Raw genomic sequence first — 20,456 nt, 5'->3', positions numbered from 1 at the left:
AACTGAATTTGTTCTAGTTGTTTACAGCCAGAAGCCATGAACTTTCTCACAAAACATTTATGTGAGTAAAGATTTGCAGTATTCTACCCTTAATTTGTAAATTTTTATATTTAATTCATGTTTATTAGATAACTATGAAATATTATTCCAATATAAGTATAGATCAACTAGAAAGAGCCTCTAGTACTAAACATTCTATTTTTTATTTTTTTCATAAGTTTTTATAGAGATTAGTGTGAAATCTACACTGCTGATAAATATATGCCTAGTAATAAAGAATTCCATGCCAGTAAACAAGTCAATTTATAATGTTAAAATAAAATTTTATTTTGTTTAACTGTTCCATATTTACTTAACTTTCTATATTAATGCACTCCTTCTATTTGGACTACAATTCTGTAATAGTGACCATTTTTATCATAATATTTAATATTGTAAATTCAGACCCACAAAGAAAATACCTGACCAAACAATATAGCTTTTAATTAACTCAACCTCTTTGGATAGTAAACTCTATAAGTGTACTGTTTGCTTCATTGGCCTTTCATTAATGGTTAAAATGAAAACTCTTGTGTTCTGACTTGGATACCCTAACTTCTGCTGTGTATCACTTTATTGAGAAAAAATTCTCATTGCAATTAATGACACTATGCAAGACAAAGTATAGAGTAATAGAAATATAGGATTAGAAGGACCTCCAGAGTCATCTAGTCTAAGCCCCTTGAATGCAACCTCTTTGACAACTCTTAACATTCTCAGTCAGGCACAGATTAAAAATTGGTAAGTTAAATTTAGATAACTAATGCTTTTCATCAAATTTGAAGAGACTGCAAAAAAACCAAATCTCTAGATTTTTGATTTTTTAAAAGCTAAACGTAAGCATACTGTAAGAAAACAAAAAAAACCCACAATTGTTGTTCCCTCTAGATCAATTACCACAATTCTGATTCAGATGCATAATTGCTAACTAGTAGACTTAATAGAATCACACAGATCCGTATTATATATGTTTGTAATGGGACCACAAATGCATGCATTTTGGTAAATGAACCACATTATGTGAAATTACTGTTAGCTGATACTAATTCAGGTAACACAGTAATGAAATTTATCTTATTTGTAAGCTTTTTGTTTTTAAAATTACGCTAGCAGGGATCACCTCCTGGTGTGAAAGTTGTCCAAAGATAATAGCACATCAGTTCAAAAGCATAATAGATTTGAGAGTACAACATGCTATCCGCATGAAGATGCAGTTTATCAACCTCACTAACATACTGTGTCACAGCTAGAATCATTATATATTTGTTCTTTTGTTTTCATGTCATCCATGTATTACTTACGTTATAATATGCTGTTTCTTCAAGATTGCTTATCTTTGCTCTTTTTATTTGGCTCATAAAGAGCCCATTAATATAATGAATTTGAAATAATAGTAAAAGAAGATATTCAGAAATAAACATTACAACAATTCATATGCCTAAACCTTAGTCATTTCTTTATACGATTTAAAGCTTAAGCACAGTGCATTATTATAAGACATTCTGATAAGGCATTTTATTGATATGTGCATTTTTCTTTACCTGAAGGGAGTCATTCTAAATCTTGTATATATATTAGTTCTTATCACTGATTATCTTGAAAAATCAGCTACCCTACTTTTGTGTGAGAGCTTATTCATTCTCTTTAACTTAACTTAATCTGATATGTATTTCCACAAACTATCTAGATGCCCCAAAATTAACACCTGCAAAATTAATAGTTCAGACAGTAATAGCATTAGAAACATTTTCATTTTCACCTGTTATTTGTGTTGGGTTAGAATTTTTGTTATTTCTGTTGGGTTAGAATTTTGGATACCTTTACTTTTTGGCTGAAACTTTCCTACTGTATCTAAAAGTTATTTTTTTGTACGTGGTTTAACAAAGGAGAATTTGTTCAAAAAAGTTATGCTATTTTTGCATATGAAGAAATTGTGGGGAAATTTCCTATTGCTTTATGTAGAGCTGGTAATGCTACTTATTATTAAGGTTACCCAACACTTCCCATTATAAGTGCCTGATTTCTGTAGCTTAAGGCCATGAACAGGCTTTCATTTCTAGTGGGGGAAATTTTGGAGAAATTTCTCCTGCTAGAAATCTTTCCAGCAGAGGGAGCGATGCAGGTGTTTAGTCTATGGTTCCCATCTCTCTTGCTCTCTGAATCTTCCCCAGACTGCTGATCAGTCTGGGGAAGGTTGTTCCACTCCTTCCGGTCCCAAAGAACAGGAGGAGCACAGGGAAACCACCATCCACATCCTAGACTGGGGACCCTAGTGAGGCTGTGGGCCCCGGGTTTTTTGTTGTTTTTTTTTTAATTTAAACCCAGCAGTCACAGCCCTGCATATATGGCTGTGGGTGCAGGGCTCTGCAAGTGTTATGCCATGTGACACTTTGACACTTCAAAGCCGCCAGCACTTGCAGGCACCCACCTTCCCCGTCCTGTGGGGGTGGAGGGAGCAAGGGACAAAGCCCCTACCCCATCCTGTTCCCTAGACCAGGCAGTTTATGGCTTGAGGAAAAAGAGGGGAGCAATGCCCCACTCTTCCCCTCTCTTCTGAGACTGGTCTGGGAGGGGAGCAGTGATGCAAAGCCCCAACCCTGAGGTGGTCCCCGCTGTTCCCCTCCCAAAGCAGACACAGAGGGGAGCATAAAAGCCTGTTACCCCAGGGAGAGATTGAATAAACATTTGTACAATTATCATTTCTATCAGAAGAGAAATTCTCCCTGGTAGAAATGTCATGCCTGTACATGGCCTAAGACTTCAGGAGATTTTGAGTGTTTCTGCTGAAATCTTCCATACTGGTCAACTGCCCTGGCCTGAATTTTTGTATTCTTCATTTATTTTTAAATTTTGCCACGATTATGCAGTCATTTCCAAGAAAGAGGGCAGGGAGATACAGTGTTTTTCCTATTTAAAATCTCTTGTAGCATTTCCTTTCAGACTTAGTAGTTCTTCTGTACGTGAGAACAAGGTCTTAGAGTTAATCTAAGGGTAACCTTTGTTTTAGGAATGTGCTTTTAGTGATTCCTGTGAGGAAAAAATTACCAAATTTGGACAAGTTAAAAGCCATTGAAAAAATGCATGTTTGCATTGCCTAGTTGAGACTTGCCAGAAACTTACAGCCAAATTCCCCAGAGGATGTGATCCAAAACAAGTTTGCTCCAACCCAGAACTGAGGAGGACTTTCCCTGTAGCTTCAGTTTCTCATTATCCAAACTATTCTGGGTCCAGGTCAGGGCATCATAACTGAAATGAGGGAGCCTATCTATTTGTTCTCAACGTCCCTCCTTTCTACAGGTGCTCAGGTAGCAGGAAAAAGAGGACACCCAATTCAAATGCAGAGATAAGAGCCACAGATAGCAAGGATTGAAGGCAGTAGAATGGGGGTGAAGGAATGAGATTGAAGCTTTGGAAGCAGAAACAAGAAACTAGGATTTGTTGGGATGAACTGAGAAAGGAGGTATAGACTGCTTGGGGAAGGGGATTGTTAACTAGAAATTAGGGGAGACTGGGGATTAGCTCAACAAGAGGACTGAGAACAAGTGAAAAAAGGGGAATGGATGGAAAATTGTGACTGGCTGAGCAGAGACTGAGAAAAGGAACCATGTGGAGTTGATGGGAGAGGCAGAGCACTGAGGTTAGACATGGAGAACTGAAACCAATAGAGGTGAGAAAAAAAGATTGACTTGAGATTTAGTAGATTCTGAGGTAGAGCGAAAGGGAGTCAGATTGGGGTAAGGAGGTAAACTGTAGAACCTATGAGTGGCTGGACAAGTAGTCTGGGGAAAATGAACCAGGAGCTGGGGAAGAACTGGAAAGAATGAGCAAGGAAGTGAACGGGAGGAGGACAGAAAACTTGGAGCAACGCAGGGCAGTCTGGTTATGGAAGTCCAGAGTGAAAAACTAGATGTGGCTGGGCAAGAAGACCGGAGTGGCAAGATTGGAAGGCAGTAAGATGCTTAAGGACTAACTGGAGTCTAGGAGTAGGTAAGCAAAAAGAGACTGGGCTAATGTTGGTTTGTATAGAGCAGCAGTTCCCAATCTGTGGCATGGGTATCACCAGTGGTATGCAGCCAACCTGTCAGTGGTACATGTTAACAGATTTATTATAATTAGTTTATATGACAAAAATTTACTGGTTGTACTCAAGGTTGAACTGAAAAATTTGCTGGTGGTACTTAAGGTTGTATCGTTTTAAATTGGTGATGCGCAATCTGTCAGAGTTTGGGAACCGCTGGTATAGAAGATGAGAACCTGCTGTACAGTCAAATGGCAGAGGTCTGTGTAGTGCAACTAAAGCCCTTTCCCCTGCCATTAGGAAGTGACCCCAAGGAGGAGGACTGCTCCTTATGGCTCCCCCTTAAGTCATAATCAAGACCACTTAAGAAATTGTCAGTGTGGTATTCACAAAGTATTTATCTTGACCTTTTCAACGATATGCTAGAGCCCAATAAGTTTTGCGGATCAAATTACTGATATTCTGATACATACAGCCCCCGAAGGGTTAGCATATGGCCCACAGGCTTCTGGCATGGCCCATTCCCCTCCCTCCTCTCCCCCCTCCACCTGCACTGTTGTTCATACCATTGCAACTAGGTTCTTTAAGCAATCCTTCACTCCTCTGTCTTTTACTTCCTGCCCTCACTCCTGGGAGGCTGCACGTGGAGCAGGGTGGCAGGCGTGTTCTGGGAGAGAAGCAGACACAACAGAACTAACACAGCAAAGCTTCTCTCCCAGATACCTAAGGAAGGGTACTTTGGTACCTAAAAGCTTGCCTATGTCTATCCCAACCATGCAGTTGGTTCAATTAAAGATATCACCTACAAGAATTCTTGCCTCTTGCATATCTCCTGAACCATCGCAATAACAACATCCCTTCAACAGTAGAATTCAGAGCCATCTGTTCTCCAGAATTTTACAGTGCAGATCTTGATGGACAACACAATGCAGTGTGCTATATTAACAAGCAAGGGGGGGGGCATTCATTCCTTCTGTCTTTGGAGTCCATTAAACTAAATGTAGTGTCATGAAGATGAGATAACCCTAATGACTAAATATACCATCTTCTTTTTCAACCTCTTTCGAGAATACTTTTTCCTTCATCTCACTCTAAATACAGTCTTCCCAGTTGCTGTCATATTAGCCAAGAGGGAGTGAGCTTCAAGCACTTATGTCTGACTCTCCTACACAATGTTTTATTGCCCTGACCTCATTCTTAAGGTGCCTTATATCTGAATTGATCAATCAATTTGCCTGTCTTATTTCTGAAGCCTCATGCTGCCTCAGGAAAGAAGTTAAACCCCCTGAACGTTTCCAGTGCCTTTACTTTTACTACATCAACAGAACCAAACTTTTTTAGACTGTGTCCTCATTCACTTCTGGCTATAGCTAGGCATTCCAAAGGCCAAGCCATCTCATCACAAAGAATACATAAGTAAGAAACACAGTGTATTTCTCCAGGCAACTTTCCTAATGAATATCAAGGCTAACTCTACCAAAGTACAAGGTACATCCTCTTTCTGCTTCAATATTGTGCCAGATTATAAAACATGCAATGCAGTGTCATGGAGTGATCCACTGACTTTAAGCATTATCCATTAGATCTCATTGCCATGGTAGACACTAAGTTTGGGAGAATACTGCTATGATCACTATTCCACTGATCTAGGGGTTAATGCCCTATCCCACCAGCTTGAGTGGGTGCTTCTGGCCCGATGTTTAGCATGAGATCCGCACTGATACATGCCCAAAGAACAACCATTACTCGCCCTGTAGAACTGATTCTACAAGATGCTGTTATCAGTGTCAGTCCTACCACATGTTCTCCATCCCTACCATTGTTATCCTCTGCTACAGTAGGCTTTGAATTGACACAAAGGGAGATAGGGTCACAGACCCTCCATCCTTTATGCACTAACACTGGAGTATAAGGGACCTTGGGGTAAATGCATAGCCCCAACATATACTGTTCTTCAAAAGACTCTTGATTTCACACATCTAGAGTGGGATTCATGCTAGCTTCAACTTCTCTAAGAGCTGCAGTTACCCTGTGGTAACAACTCTTTCTCCATGAGCTGACAGGTTCATTCTTCTTCTTGCTAAGGTTCATAGATTATTATTGCTATGGAATTTCAGCCTGCTTACAGCTTGCAGGCAGAGCCAGACTTATCAGTCACTGACAGAAAAGGAAGCCTTACCCCAGAAATTTCTTCCAGTTTTTATCTGCCTCCACAAAGACTGGTAGCACAGCAGGTAAAGTAGGTCTACCACAGATGTTTTCTGGGGGGCAGTTTAAATTGTTTTTTCAAAATTCTGTTTAGCATTTTGACTCAGTAATTTATCTAATTCCCAACCTGGTTTACAGACTGCAGAGAGCAAATGATGGTGACAAAAGGATCAGAGGCAAAAGGAAAACTCATGTACCTTATTTCACCACTTTATTGAGTATCTGTTTAGAGAATTCAACCTACTCTGGACCAGTTTCACCTCATAGCACAGTCTGGGTGGGGAAGGGGGATCCAGGCAGTATTGCATGGAAAGTCTCTCACCAGTCTTCCCGTCATCACCCTGAGGCATATGTTCTATAGTGACAAGTACAACAGGTGGACAATGGTTCCCAATAGCCACACTTGACTGCAGAGGTGAGATGGCCTCTTCTCCCTGTGCCTTTTTATGAAATGCAGGGCAGTGGGAATACCAGGGCCCCTGCCAGTTCCAAAACTGAAGTAAAAGTGTTTTGTGTCCAGCTTTCTCCCACTGTCACCACCTCCATAACAAGTTTCACTGGTAATTCCTACTAATCACTCAAGCTGAGATTCCTTGAGTAATAGACCATTCTGTCCCATGTGTTTTGCAAGCAGTAAAGAGATTAGAATTTCTGTGGAGTCAGCCTTGAACCCTAGGCTAGTACTTTCTTTGAGAGCAAGCAGAAAGCCTGGCTTGTTTGAGGAGATCACTCCAAAAATGCTTCAAGTAGTTATCTCTGATCCTAGTTTGCTTTTACCTCTTAAGCAGGATTATGAACTCGTAGAGGGAAAATAAATATAATCAGTGCTTGTTCCTCCACTTACTTTCTTGGAGTGTAGCACAGCTGCTCTTCTTCACAAAGTGAAACATGTTTGTTAATTCTTAATGCTTGTGTATGGACAAATGTACATTATAAGCACTTTAAAAAAGAGGAAGGAGAGCTGCCATGTGGGAGCATGTGTCAACAATTACAGTCTCATGGTTATGTCTGCATAGTCATGTAGTAATCCAAATTAGATAAATGGCCCGAACCTTGAATGGCATTGTCAAATTTGGAGCAATTTTGTTGCACTTCATTGCTACAGAATCATGCAGCCCTTACAGTTGTATCATAAACATCTTACATTGGTATCTTGATATTGAAAAATGTCATATCTGATTCTACGCTTTGGTTTCTTCACTTATCATCACAGAATACAATCAATACCACAAAGGCCAGACAACAGCTGTGCTGGTTCTTCTGGATACATGTGTGTGGATGCACACACACACAAAATAATCTTCCTCCTAACATATAACAAAGTAGGCTGTCACCTGTGGAAACTTATGCTTCTCTGAATGAGTTGCTCTTATGTGCCATCCTGTTCTACCTTCTTCCTTCTTAGGAAAGGAAGGTCAGATGTCCAAATCAGAAGTGTAAATCGAGCCGTAAATCAATGAGGAGGTTGGACAGTCCCGTAGATAAGCTAGAGTAGTACATCTTTTCCCTTGCTCCCTGTGAGGATTTAAGGCAGCAGGGGATTTTTTGGTATGCCTAAAGAAATAGGAAATCAGGCTGTTTTCACCACCTTCCACCTTGGGCTGTCATTCCTCCCTGCCTCTTTGTGTGAGTCATGTTCCTAACTTCTCTAGCCAGTTGCAACTGGCTGTGGAGTGATGAACCAGCAGAAGCCAGATGTGGAAAAATAAGCAAGTAATCAGCTCACTAATACTGCATTATTTCTTTCTTCCTAGTATCCATAACTTCCAATTTATGAAGCCAAAAGGTTCCCAAATGTACATGAGTTCAAACTCAAATGAGTGTCATTACAGACAAAGGAGGACTCCATCTGAAAAATCCAAATAAGTTCCTGATAGAGATTTATCTTTGTATTCCCACAGACGCATCCTTTTTTGCATGTGGACAGCAGCTTTTTTCTCTAGAATTGATCAGTGCCATTTGATCTGACAAGAGCTCCTGGAGTTTTTCAAGATTATGGCAGCATTAACACTGACATCAAGTAGCTTTTATATCTTCCTGGATTGTTTGTCTGATCAGAGCTCTGTCCAAGGAGAAAGTGAAGACAAACATGCAAAGTGACATTGTTTCTGGAGTGGCTTGGATTTCTGATAAACATAGACATATGGTACCATGGAAGCTAGTCATGAGCCTGTGCTCAGAATGAATACTACCAGCTAGAAGGTTCATTTTCAAAGAATGTTAACAGAAGATGAAGGCAGGCATAAAGGAAAATAAGTGCTATCCAAGAAACAAAACTCTTATTGGAGCTCTTATTAGAGCCTGTTGGGAAGAGCTGGTCTCATGCTTCAGTAAACCAGAGTTCATATAAAATGTGTTTGATAATTTGTGATATCCTTTCGGCATCTCCTATAATGTCAGTTGGCAGAGAGAAATTTTCCCATCCCATCTGGTTCTTCAACTGAGAATAGAGATTCAGATTTATTGCCATGATCTACCCATTAGCAAGCCAGGTAGAGCAATCCCCATGTTAGTTCCCAGCTGAGGATCATGAATTGATTCAGATCCAATATGAATCCAAAAGAGAGAGAATTCAGCATCCACCAGCCAGAACACAGTGATTAATTTGTATCTCAGATCCCTGTTTTTATTTTGAATAACAGATGTGCTGTAATTGTGACAATTAAGCCCCACCTACACGTTACACTTAAGACATGATTAACCAGTGAATGGTGTCTTAAATTGTGATCTAGCCACACTTTCAATCAATTAATAGCATGATAAAAGAAGGCATAGGATGCTGCCACAGCTACAAGCTCTGTCAGCTGCAGGCCTCCAAACCATGAGAGCTTTCTACTTGCAATTCTGGGTTCCCCCTGCACTGGCAATAAGGCTTGATTGGATCTCAAGCTGGATCACACAATCACACCTCCTTCCATGCATGTGTGGCATGGCAGGAGGTACAGTTGTGTGGATCACACATCAGATCCTATCCTGCCTTTACCTGAACGTCTAGAGGTGCACTAAATATGTCTGAGTGAATTTTCATAAATAAACAGATCAACCATACCCCAGAAGTCCCTCAGTTGAGCAAAGTAAGGAAGAGACAGACACCCGGGCTTCCATGGAAAGAGCCTGGAGTGAGTTAAAGAAACCTACACACAGAAATATTTACGTTCATAAGTCAGTTTTAGCTATGATGATTGATCTCTGCATCTGGAAACAGAAAATAAAGTATTCTGTTGCCTTTTCTGTGTTAGTACCTAACACACTAGATAGTGAATGATCTGTCTCAAAGCTGGGAAACATTATATATGTCTTGTCCAGTACTTCCCCAGACCATATGACAGTTAGGAAGAAGAGAGTGTTGTAATACTCCGTGTTTCTGTCTGAAAAAGCTGTCTCTTCAGGCCTGATTAACCTAAAGACTAAGTCCATTGTTTTTCCCAGGAGATGCCTGATATTTCAAAAACAAAATCTCCATGCTGGCTCGAATAGGTTCAAAATGAATACTTGAATTAAGGGATTATCTGATTCTACTGGCTAGTATTTTAACCAACATGTTCAACAAGTAAGGCGTATTCTTCTAGAAGGAAGTGTGATGTGAGCATATAAAAGAGGCTAGGCAAAGAAGTGTCATGTCTTTAATAAAATATTAATGACGAGTTCAAGAAATAACATTTTTGTTACCAATCTCAATATTACGTGCATTCTTAGAGCAGCAGCCTTTATCTCAGCTCTACATTCAGTAGAACAGGCCTTGGAACCACATTCTGATCCTAACAGGACTACCTAGATTGCACCTTTTATGGGCAGTCTGTAAAGTAGAACTTCTGATATCTACTATCTCCAAACATGAGTTTTTTGAAGTAGGAACTTCCTTCCTAAAACACTGTATTTTACTTTTAATTCAGGCAAGTAGTTCTTACAATTTTCATAATTTTCATTCCACAAATAAATTCAGTAAATATTCTTTATTCTACTAAGCATCAAAATCATGTCCTTAGGAATGCTGCCAGTCTCCAGGTTCAGAACCTATGTTGTGTTCTGTGGCATGGTGGATGATCTTATGATCATCAGTACATGGATCCACCAAAAGTTTACAACTGGTCAGTCTTAGTGCTGAATAGAATATGGAGGTATAAGCCACATCTAATTATGGATACCAGTATTTAAAAATATTCCAGCATCTCACTATAAATGGACAAATCTGTGAAAATCCTTTTTGAATAAACTGTGAACCATAGCACAATAAAGACTAGAAATAATATCTGTTCTTACCTTTTCTTCAGATAACAAGTTCCTCAGCTCCAATCCACAATGGAAACAGACTGGTCATCCATATGAGAGAGAGAGAGAAATTCACATTCAAAAACCTGATTTGTTGCAGTGGATTTCCTATCCCCTGCAATGTGAAAAATATGCTTTTTCCACAAAGGATACATAACATGACCTGTAGTTTAGGGGAGGAGAATGGGATTATCTTGGTTGATAACAGTGTCTCAAATGGAGGGAATTTCAGAGATCAAGAATTCCACTAACTGTTAGGTCTGGTTTTACACTAAACTGTAAATGCAGTGAAGAGCTTATAACAAATTAATAGATCTTAGCACTTGAAGAAAAAAAATTTGCTGTAATGATGGTCAGTAAAGGTAAAAAATTAAGATGACAGGAGTAATGGTTTCCCTTTTCCTTCCCCTCAGTTCAGTCCAAAATTAATTCCATTTCCTCCGTCTGTTACATCTTTTATCTTGGGCCATCATGACAGGTATCTGTATGTAGCACTCACCTGCTAATCCAAAAATAAACCAGGTGGCAAGATTCTGTCCCAGCCTCTGTCTGACCCTTAGGGCACATCTAGTTGAGCATGGCTGTACGGTATGCGGTGCTGCAAACATATTTGCAGTGCCACATACTGCAGTCTGGTGTTCTCTGCGCTGCAAGGGTGCACTGCCTGTGTGTGCACTGCTCCATTTTTTTTTCCTGCAGGTTTTTTTTACCCTTGGGTATCCAAGGGTTAAAAAAAACATGGGGGAAAAAAAACCCAAGCAGCACATACTTGGGCAGCTTGCACTGCTGAAAAGCAGAGCCAGGCCACCCAGACCTACTCTGTGGATGCCGACCAGGCTCCGTCTGACAGGATAGCCACAGCTGCAGCCCCTGGAGGCCCCCCAGGACCCCAGGTAAGGCTGCTGTGGCCAGCACAGTGTGCCAAAATGCACATGGCATGGGCGTTTCCCTGAGACAAGTAGTTGCGGCACAAGGTGTGCCACTGCTACTTGCCCCCGGGAATCAAATGTCCATGCACGTCTGGATGTGCCCATAAAGGCTCAAATTTGGGTTTCCCCATGTAGGAAAGCAGTTGCACACCAATAAATAAGTATGGTTTTAATTGTACCACATACTTGGCATGTGTACACGTTCCTCAATGTGCTTTGGGTAATGTGCATTAAATCCAGTACCTCCATTGTGAGGTACTAGAAAAATGCACATGAACCTATTTTAATGCACATTAGCTGAACAGTACAGAGGGGTTTTTTGTGATGCTTTAATGCACATTCATATAGGCTAATGTGCATTAAAATTCATATATAGTCTAGACACGCCCACTTTATCCTTGAAAGAAATTGAATGAAACAGTGAATTATGCAAACATTTTCTGTATGTGCTGTGGGACAAGTGGTACCTAATCATAATACAAAAACAAATCAATTTTCTGTTTGCAACCTTTCATTTTAATTTAATGCTTCTTCAACCATTCAATGAAATTGAAAGGTAACAAACTGAAAATTAATAAAGGAAAATACTTTTTTACACAGCCCATTGAACTCATTGTCATAAGATATCATTGAGACCATGACATCAGTAAAAAAAAAAAAAAACAAAAAAAAAAAAAAGATTGGATATTTCTATGAACAAGATTATCAGAATTACAAGAGTAAACTGGTTAAAAAACAAAAAAAGAAAAACTTTGGAAGGATCATGAACTTTCAAATGACTGCTGCTGAAAACAGGATACTGGTCTGATCCACTGTGGTTATTTTTACTTATTTTGAGATAGTTAAGCCAAAGTATGCCTTTATTGTTCCTTTCCTTTTACATCAAAAAGATATATTATCTTATTCCTCTACTATTGTTATTAATTAATGTTGTTAAAGCTGTATTTGCATTAGAGATGCCCTAAGCTGTTTGTCAGATTATTGATGCAATACTTTTCCCGTAGCTCCTCTCTCTTGGTTTTTAACTACAACCCGTTTCAAAGTTCTAGGCCATATAGCAATTGTAGATGTTTTGCGTTAGCAGAGTTTTGGACATTATAGTTGATTTTCCTTATCTGAGTCTGTGATGATGCAAAGTGCATCATGTGATTCATCATTATAATATGTGCAATAGAAGCAGTAATTGAAGATAGTGGGATCAGTCAATTTTAGGGCATTATAAAAGCAATTATTAGGAGCATCCAACAGTACATCTTATTCCTGTGCATTCTGTGCCATGGGAATATATATTATTTTCCATTCTCAAATATGGTCAAGCTTATAAAGACGCATTTCCCCCCCAGTTTCTTTAGATGGTGCTTTAATGATAGTACATCATAATAATTTGTTCAAGGTTGTTGTTGTTAAACATCCACTGTTATGAACACAATTTCCATCTGAAGTAACAATTATGACAAATTGCTGTCATCCTAAAGAACAAGCATCATATTATATAAGGGAATGCTCTGTTCAGCAAAATTGGTCCTTACCCCTTCACTGAGGAGATTATACTATAAGGTTCCTCACAAATGATAAAACATATTTTCCAGATACTGATGTAACATCTGTAAAAACTGTAGGACCCCCACACCTTGCAGAGGTCTTGTGCGTTCTTTCTAACATTTTTTAGGAGGCTATAGAGTCTATCATCCCAATTCCAGCAGTTTATAAATGCACATCATACTTTTGAGTTGGAAGTATTTTGGTTTTCTCGTAATATATTTTCATGAAACATACTGTGTATATGATGTGTGTGTACACATACATATTATATACACAGTACTAAGAGAAAACCAAAATGCTTCCAACTCAAAAGTATGATGTGCATTTACATACACACACAGGCACATGTATATAATCCAGACTTTCATGATATTACGTGCCAATGCATAAAAGTAAAACAAAAGGAGTTAATTAAAAAATAACTTATAAAATCATAAAAAAGCTATGATTTGGTATAAAGGTAGAAAAACTTACAGATGATACCATATTACTGATCTTTGCTGAATTTTATCTCTCTTTTTTTTTGTAAGGCAAAAGTACGTCAGTATGTCCCAAGAGGGAACAAAGCTCATCTTGTAAAACTTGAATAATAATAAAGTTCTTGAGGATGTCTAGTAAAGTATGACATTTTAAAAAGCGATATAGAGTAACATCGTTTATTTGTTTTTGCTTTTTGTTTCACTTTGGTTGACAAAAGTGTGTGACCAGTTGTTAAAATTTTTATGAATCTGTAACAGAAAATGTTGCAGTATTTTATTTAACCAGTTTAATACCTTCTAATTGTTATAACATAAAGATTCATCTTATAGAGCCACACTTTTTATATGATACAAATACTCTTTGTATAAGCAAATAGTTTTGTCAAATACATAGAACAGGTAGGGAGTGAAAAAAGGATGCATCAACAAAAGGAAAGTTGATACCACAAACAATGAGAATGCATTCAGTCATTGTTAGTTTCTCCTGTGTCATAGGCCTTGCCTTGAGCTCTGTCTTAGATACTGTCAAATAACCTTGCTATTGATATTTGATCACAGAACATATTCTCTTTCCCATCAAAAGTAGCTGTGAGTTTTGCCTCATAAGAAGCTTCTGTTCCTACAACATTCTTTCTTTTGCTTACATTTTTTTTTTTAACTAAAAAGTCCCTTGTCTTGCCCCCATGTGTCTGGGGAGCATAGCACAAGTCTCTTTAAATTCAGGTTTTGTTATAGTACAGGCAGGACAGGAAGCAGAATTGTATTGCAGTCTCTAACACGAGCTAGTGTTGATATATTTATTCTTAATATCTGAATATGAATAATATTGTACTGTAGTCAGAATAGATTTTTTTGATAGAATGTTCTTCTATATCTAGAGTTGGAACTTTTATCATAAGATTTTTCCATAAAAGTGGTTCTAAATCCCTGTCTCTTTAGCAGTTTTACATTTCTGGATTGTACTTATGTTTCTAGCTATTCCACATAATGACTCAAGCTATACTGTCCTTGAATGGTTCTGTAATGTCTTCATTTTTTCGAAGATTCAGATTTCAGTTCATTTGTTCTTGCTGTCTGATACCTATACATTTTTTACCACTTTTACCTATCCTGACTTTCAGTTTATTAAATTTAGTAGAGGCTGTCTCAGTTCTAGTTTCCACAGATAAGTCACAGTACAGAGAAGATCTAGTTTGGTATGAATCCAGCATTTCTTGGACCAAAAGCAAAATCCTGTCAGAAAGTCATCAGGTACAGTCAGCCATAACCACATGGTGCAGAGAGAGGTTCTAGTAGGTCCTACTTATTTTTCCTTTACTTTTAGTCCTTTGTTCATAGTTCCCAATTTGCTGTTTTGAGGGATTTGCTTAGATATTTCTGCTTTATCATTCAGTGAAAGAAATTATAAAAGCCACCGGCCATGCATCAAACAAGGAAAAGTTCCCAGATCATTCTGCCAGTCAGCTGCCTACTCCATCTTTCTGACCAAGGATTCTTTTTTATATAACAACCAAATATTTTTAATTCTGAGGAGCTTTGATAAATCAGAATTTTGGAATTGCTCAGTACTAAACTTTTGCCCCCTAAAATGATCCTGTATATTAACTCAAGTTTTTAATAGAAATATATATTATTTAAATATGTAAGTGGAGGGCTGTTTGCCCAGAAATGTAAAACATAGTCTTCCTTTGTAAAGTAGTGGTTTTCTTTAGGATTTTGGAGTCTGAAACTTTTACTAAAATATTAGATTGCCACTTCTATGAGAATCAGGTAAATTCTTGGTAGATAATCACATTTCAAATGAAGATATGCAATTATAGAAGTTATAAGCTCTCTTGTAAGATGAAATAGCATAATTGCTGTTTAAGTCAGTGCATGGTCAAGTACTGCAATCACAGTTTAGTCTTTAAAAATTAGCTGTTCAAATGCTATGGTGATGTATATAGTATAAAAACCTGTATAGATAGATAATTAAAATCATTTGTGGGCAGATTACATTTCAAGAGCACAAGCCCTTCAATATTATCTGGAAACAGACAGGATTTATTGCCAGATATCATATCCTTTTGAACATTTCATAGGAAACGCTAGTTGGCAGGGCTCAGAGAAAAAAAAACATTAAGGCATACAAGATGTGAAAGTCTGATAGTGTTATACTTTCAGTACTTAACATTTTGAGTTAATGTGACTGGAGAGTCTGGGATGACCTTTAGCTAGTAACTCCACTCATTAGAAATAGACAGATCCAAATAGATTTTCTTCACGCCAGTGCTAGATCCTAGCCTTTTTTTCCTTTTGTCTCTGTTTCACCTTTTCTAATATTTTGCCTGACATTTTCTTCAGCCAGCCTGTGTGACCACTCTGGTATTGTACTGATGTGATTCAAAGCAGAAGGGGGAAGAGCTTGAAGTCAGAAGCCACACTGTGTGCTTCCTCCGACTCCACACTGCTGAACTCTCAGATACAAAAGATAAAATTTTCTTTAATTGCCTTGATGCCTGAGGTGGACTGTGAGAGCTGTGACAGCTTGCACCACCACAGATAGGCAGACATCTCCCAGGTTTATCTGTAGGATTAACTCTTCAAAGGCTTTGAGATTATGGTTCACAGTCTCTGCTGAGCTCTGCTGTACCTACAAGTAACACCTCAGCTTTCACTTCCTCTAAGAAAAAAGTGACCAGAGCCTGACTGTTCTCACCAGTTTGTTTCCCCCAGCATAGAATACATGCAGTTCCATTTGAGAGCTGGTTTAAGACCTATTTCGATTTGCAGCCTAGAAACAGCAGCAGAAGAATGGTTAAAATCACAGAGCAGTCTCCAGAGCAGTCTCCAGCCAAGTGAATTCATATTTTGCACAGAAGCTTGTTTTTAAAACAGTGTTGTTAGCACAAAGTTGCAGGGTATGCTTCACCAACATTAGAGGGCTTTGAAAATAAAGAAATAAAAAGTTTCACCAGGTTTACCGTTACTTTTGAAATATCCTGTCCACACATTCTTTGGAATATAGAAACATACCACGTACATGGCCAGAAAGTAGGAGGCAGCACGGTCCAGTCGGTAGGTGCTGCAGTGTAGGAGTCAGCTTACCTGGCTTCTATTTATGTATCTGTAAAAGGAGGGGAACAGTACTTTTAAGGTGCAATGAAAGCTACTGTATAGGACTTAAGTGGTGGTGGTATGGTAGTTGTAATGTCTGATGTCAAAATCCCTTAAATGGAGAACTTCGTGGTGATGATGGCACTGGGGAGTGCCAGTGCTTCTGCTGGGACTGCAACCCAATGGTTCTTGGCCAGAGGGTCTTGTTTTTCTGCTTAGATTTGAACCAATCTCTACATTTAGAGTCAGGAAGGAATTTTACTGGACAGACTGGTACAGATTGTAGTGGGTTTTGCTTTCCCCTGTAGTTGGGGTGGGGAGTCCTTGTCTTCCCTGGACCTCTCAGGCATACAGGTTTCCCTCACTTTATGCTGTACATGCATTCCTGGAAAATGGCGCATAACTCAAATTTGCATAAAGGGAACCCACTTTGCAATGTAACAAATAGGGATATGTTCCAAGACCTCAAATGTACTGACCCCCAGAACCATTTCTCCACTTTTACAAGACAATTTTGGTCCTCACTAACAGCAGATAGTACACACAAGCACAGGGCACTATTGTAAATGGAGATGGCAATTACAGAAACATGTGTCGCAGACAACGAGCGAGGAGCACAGATCCACACAGGAGACTATATTTTGGTGTGCGCCACTGCCACAATGCACTGCACAAAGCAGCTGACTGTGGGCTTCCACCACACTGATCGCATAAGAGTGAATTTACCTCGCATACAATGAATTTTTAGTATAAAAAAGGTCACCACGTAAGAGTGAATTTGCACATACAGAACCCGCATAAAGCGAGGGAAACCTGTATTTGGGTAACTCTTGCAGCAACAGGACACTGACCACCATGTCCCCCGACTTTACTTGTGCTAGGTTTGGTTATTTGATTGTGTAGTTTTAGTAATAGGTGAGACAAGGATTTCTATGGAAGATTTGGGTAAGGATGATCCTGCCTCAAGCCAAGGGGTGGACTCAGTGACCTTCAGGGCTCCCTTGCAGCCCTACTTTTCTATGATTCTATAAATACAGCCAATTTCTATTGAAATCTCAAGTAATCCAGTGAGCTGTGAGAATAGGAGAAGCCCAGAAACGTGGAAGCGTTTCTGAATCCACTGATCTAATGTATTCTCATGTACTGTTATTACTGGTAGCTTTAGTTTTGTTTGAAGATGAAGTTGCCTATCCTGTATATTACCAGGGATCATGATATTTGGGATAAAAATTTCTGGAGGAAGGGAGAACATGCCAAAGTTCAAAGTGGCCTACTAATCACCCATAGGACAAATCTTCCACAAGGCACAAATTTTCTTTATCATCTCTAATAATTTCTTCCAGGTTATAATGGGGCAGACTCATTTTTGATGTACCAGTAACTCCAGTGTAACTTACTACCCTTTTTTGCTTTCTCTAATTTTCATACATTTTATGTAGCTCTGTAGCTGATGCCATTTCCAGCAGTTCCAAAGTTCTATATAATATTTGCTTTTAATCCTTCCAGTAATTATTTATATACTGAATTTCCCTAATTTGAATTTAGTTTCTCATGGGGGAAGTAGGCTAGGTCTACAATCCAAGGATTTTCTGAAATAGCGGAAAAAAATCATACCTCATAGCCAATATTACTTATGCTGGCAAAACCCTACACTGACAGAAGGGTACTTTTGTCAGTTAAGCTTAAGGAAGTGGTAGAGCTATGCAGGCAGAAAAAGTCCTCTGGCAGCATACATCATATCTCCTCTAGAGGGCTCTGCCATTTTTGCTCTGCTCACATAAATTATAGCAGCAGATGCTCTTCTAGCAAACCTGCTGTCTAGAAATTTCACTTTCACAAACCATAGTCAGCATTAACATGGTAACTGTCTTATTGAGCAAACCTTAAAGATTCTTTACTTTTCATCTCTAGCACTTGCAAAATAAATGTTTGTAATCAGAAAGCCCAGCAACCCACTGTGCTAGTGCGATTGAAGCGAATAGCACACAATGGAGAAATGTAAAGAACATTGTATCTGGTGCCTTTTGACTTCTTAGTCTGAAAGACTAGGTACCTATTCACCATTCTGTGAAGTATGGGTGCCTTAGACACAAGTCAAGAGCCAGGTTCAAACTTCTACCTCTGAAACTCGTGAGCTATGCAGTATAACCTCATAAATCCAGCATGCTCAGGACTGAGCACTTGCCAGAAATTTGAAAATGCTGGACTTTTGAAACCGGTGCAGCGGCCAGTTGTGGAGCAGGGATGCAGGGCAGCGGCAGCCGGTCCCAGAGCAGCGGCCACATGGGGAGCAGTGGTGCAGGGTGGTGAATAGCAGCGGCAGCTGCCATGTGCATGCTTCCCCCTACACGTCCAGGAGAGCAGGGGGAGGAGCGGCAGCCAGTCCTAGAGCGGTGGGGGGAAGTGGCAGATTTTTGATAATTCCAGATTTTTGGTATCTGGATTTATGAGGTTATACTGTATTAGCCGTTCTATCGCAGCATGCCATATTTTTCCAGTGCACCTCCAGAACTGTCTCAAGCTTCTATGTCTATGATCATACATTGATAGGTTCTCCAGAGGGATAATATAAAGCTTTTGAAACTAATCATTTGGCTTCACCAATAACTTTTAACTGTCAAATTTTGCTAAATTTCTCAAAAATTTATATTTGGGAGACTGCTATTTTCCCTGTATTTAAACTCAAGTGACACCTGCACGGCATCTAATGTTGACTTTATCCTAGTATCACTGTAGTCTATAACATCAGACTGAAAAAAAACCCCAAAACAGTCATGTCCACATTTGTCAGAGAAAATTCTTCGGGTTTCTTTTAGTGCTGTCATATGTGTTGCTTTTATGACTCATTGTAGATTGACTAAGTTGTGAGATGCGAATAAAACAAGGAAGCAGTAGTAAGGAGAGAAAGAGAGTTATCATGGCTTACTCCAAATGTTCATTTAATCTTTTAATATTCTCTCTTTCTTCCACAGGCATTTCCTATTCAAAACAGGAACAGGGACCACACCACTGTTCAGTACTGCAACACCAGGTTACACAATGGCATCCGGCTCTGTTTATTCCCCCCCTACTCGGCCACTACCTAGGAACACTCTATCAAGAAGTGCTTTTAAATTCAAGAAATCTTCCAAGTACTGTAGTTGGAAATGTACTGCACTCTGTGCTGTAGGAGTCTCAGTGCTCCTGGCAATACTACTATCCTACTTTATAGGTAAGTTCCAGGTTTTTATGATTATTGTCCCCATAAATCTGAGTGTCTGTTTGCTGGTTATATATGGACTACGCCCAGCCGTACGGTATAAAGTGGTATTTTTATCAGCAGTTTCTGATAACAATATAAACCATGACCACACTTTAATTAAAACTTACTTAGAGGAAATAGAAAATGTGAGGATGGCAAGCATTTTGCAGCAGAATAACAGCTAAAATATTTTTTCTTTAAATTGAGCTATAATTTAGCAGCATGACATCTTGCCCTTTTAAGATGTATAAAATGTAAGCAGTAAAAGCCTGTAATTCAAACATCATTTCTAGCATATGTATTTTATATTCTCTCTCTCCCTTCCCCATAAAATACAATTTATTTCACATTTAAGAATGTTTATTGTTGCTTATTAAATCACATATTTATTTATATGTAGTGATCAAAAGGTTACTATCAGCTTTATAGTTCAAACATATTTATTTTATGTTGCAATAGACATGATACATGCAAAGGAGAAGGGGAATTAATGCAACCCATCTTTTTTTTTTAATTATTGGGACTTTTAATTATTTTATCTTTTGTTTACTTGTCTGTTAAAATCCTGTTCCCACTCTTGTATTTCTGTGATTTTTTTTTTTTTAACATTTAAATTGCATTTATTTGATTTCAAA

At 38.8% G+C, this 20,456-nt stretch overlaps 1 protein-coding gene across 14 annotated transcripts in view; it reads left to right on the top strand.

The window, feature by feature from the left end:
- Nucleotides 1-20,456, top strand: part of TENM3 (teneurin transmembrane protein 3) — a 604,744-nt gene that overhangs the window by 418,482 nt on the left and 165,806 nt on the right. For all 14 annotated transcript variants that reach the window (XM_019481354.2, XM_014594830.3, XM_014594833.3 and 11 more), the window contains one exon: nucleotides 19,553-19,791. In XM_019481354.2, the coding sequence (XP_019336899.2) occupies nucleotides 19,553-19,791 (239 nt within the window). The remainder of the gene's footprint in view (nucleotides 1-19,552; nucleotides 19,792-20,456) is intronic.

The sequence above is a fragment of the Alligator mississippiensis genome, chromosome 2 (genome assembly GCF_030867095.1).
Source record: "Alligator mississippiensis isolate rAllMis1 chromosome 2, rAllMis1, whole genome shotgun sequence".
Taxonomy (NCBI): domain Eukaryota; kingdom Metazoa; phylum Chordata; order Crocodylia; family Alligatoridae; genus Alligator; species Alligator mississippiensis.
This window is presented reverse-complemented; position numbering and strand designations above follow the sequence as displayed.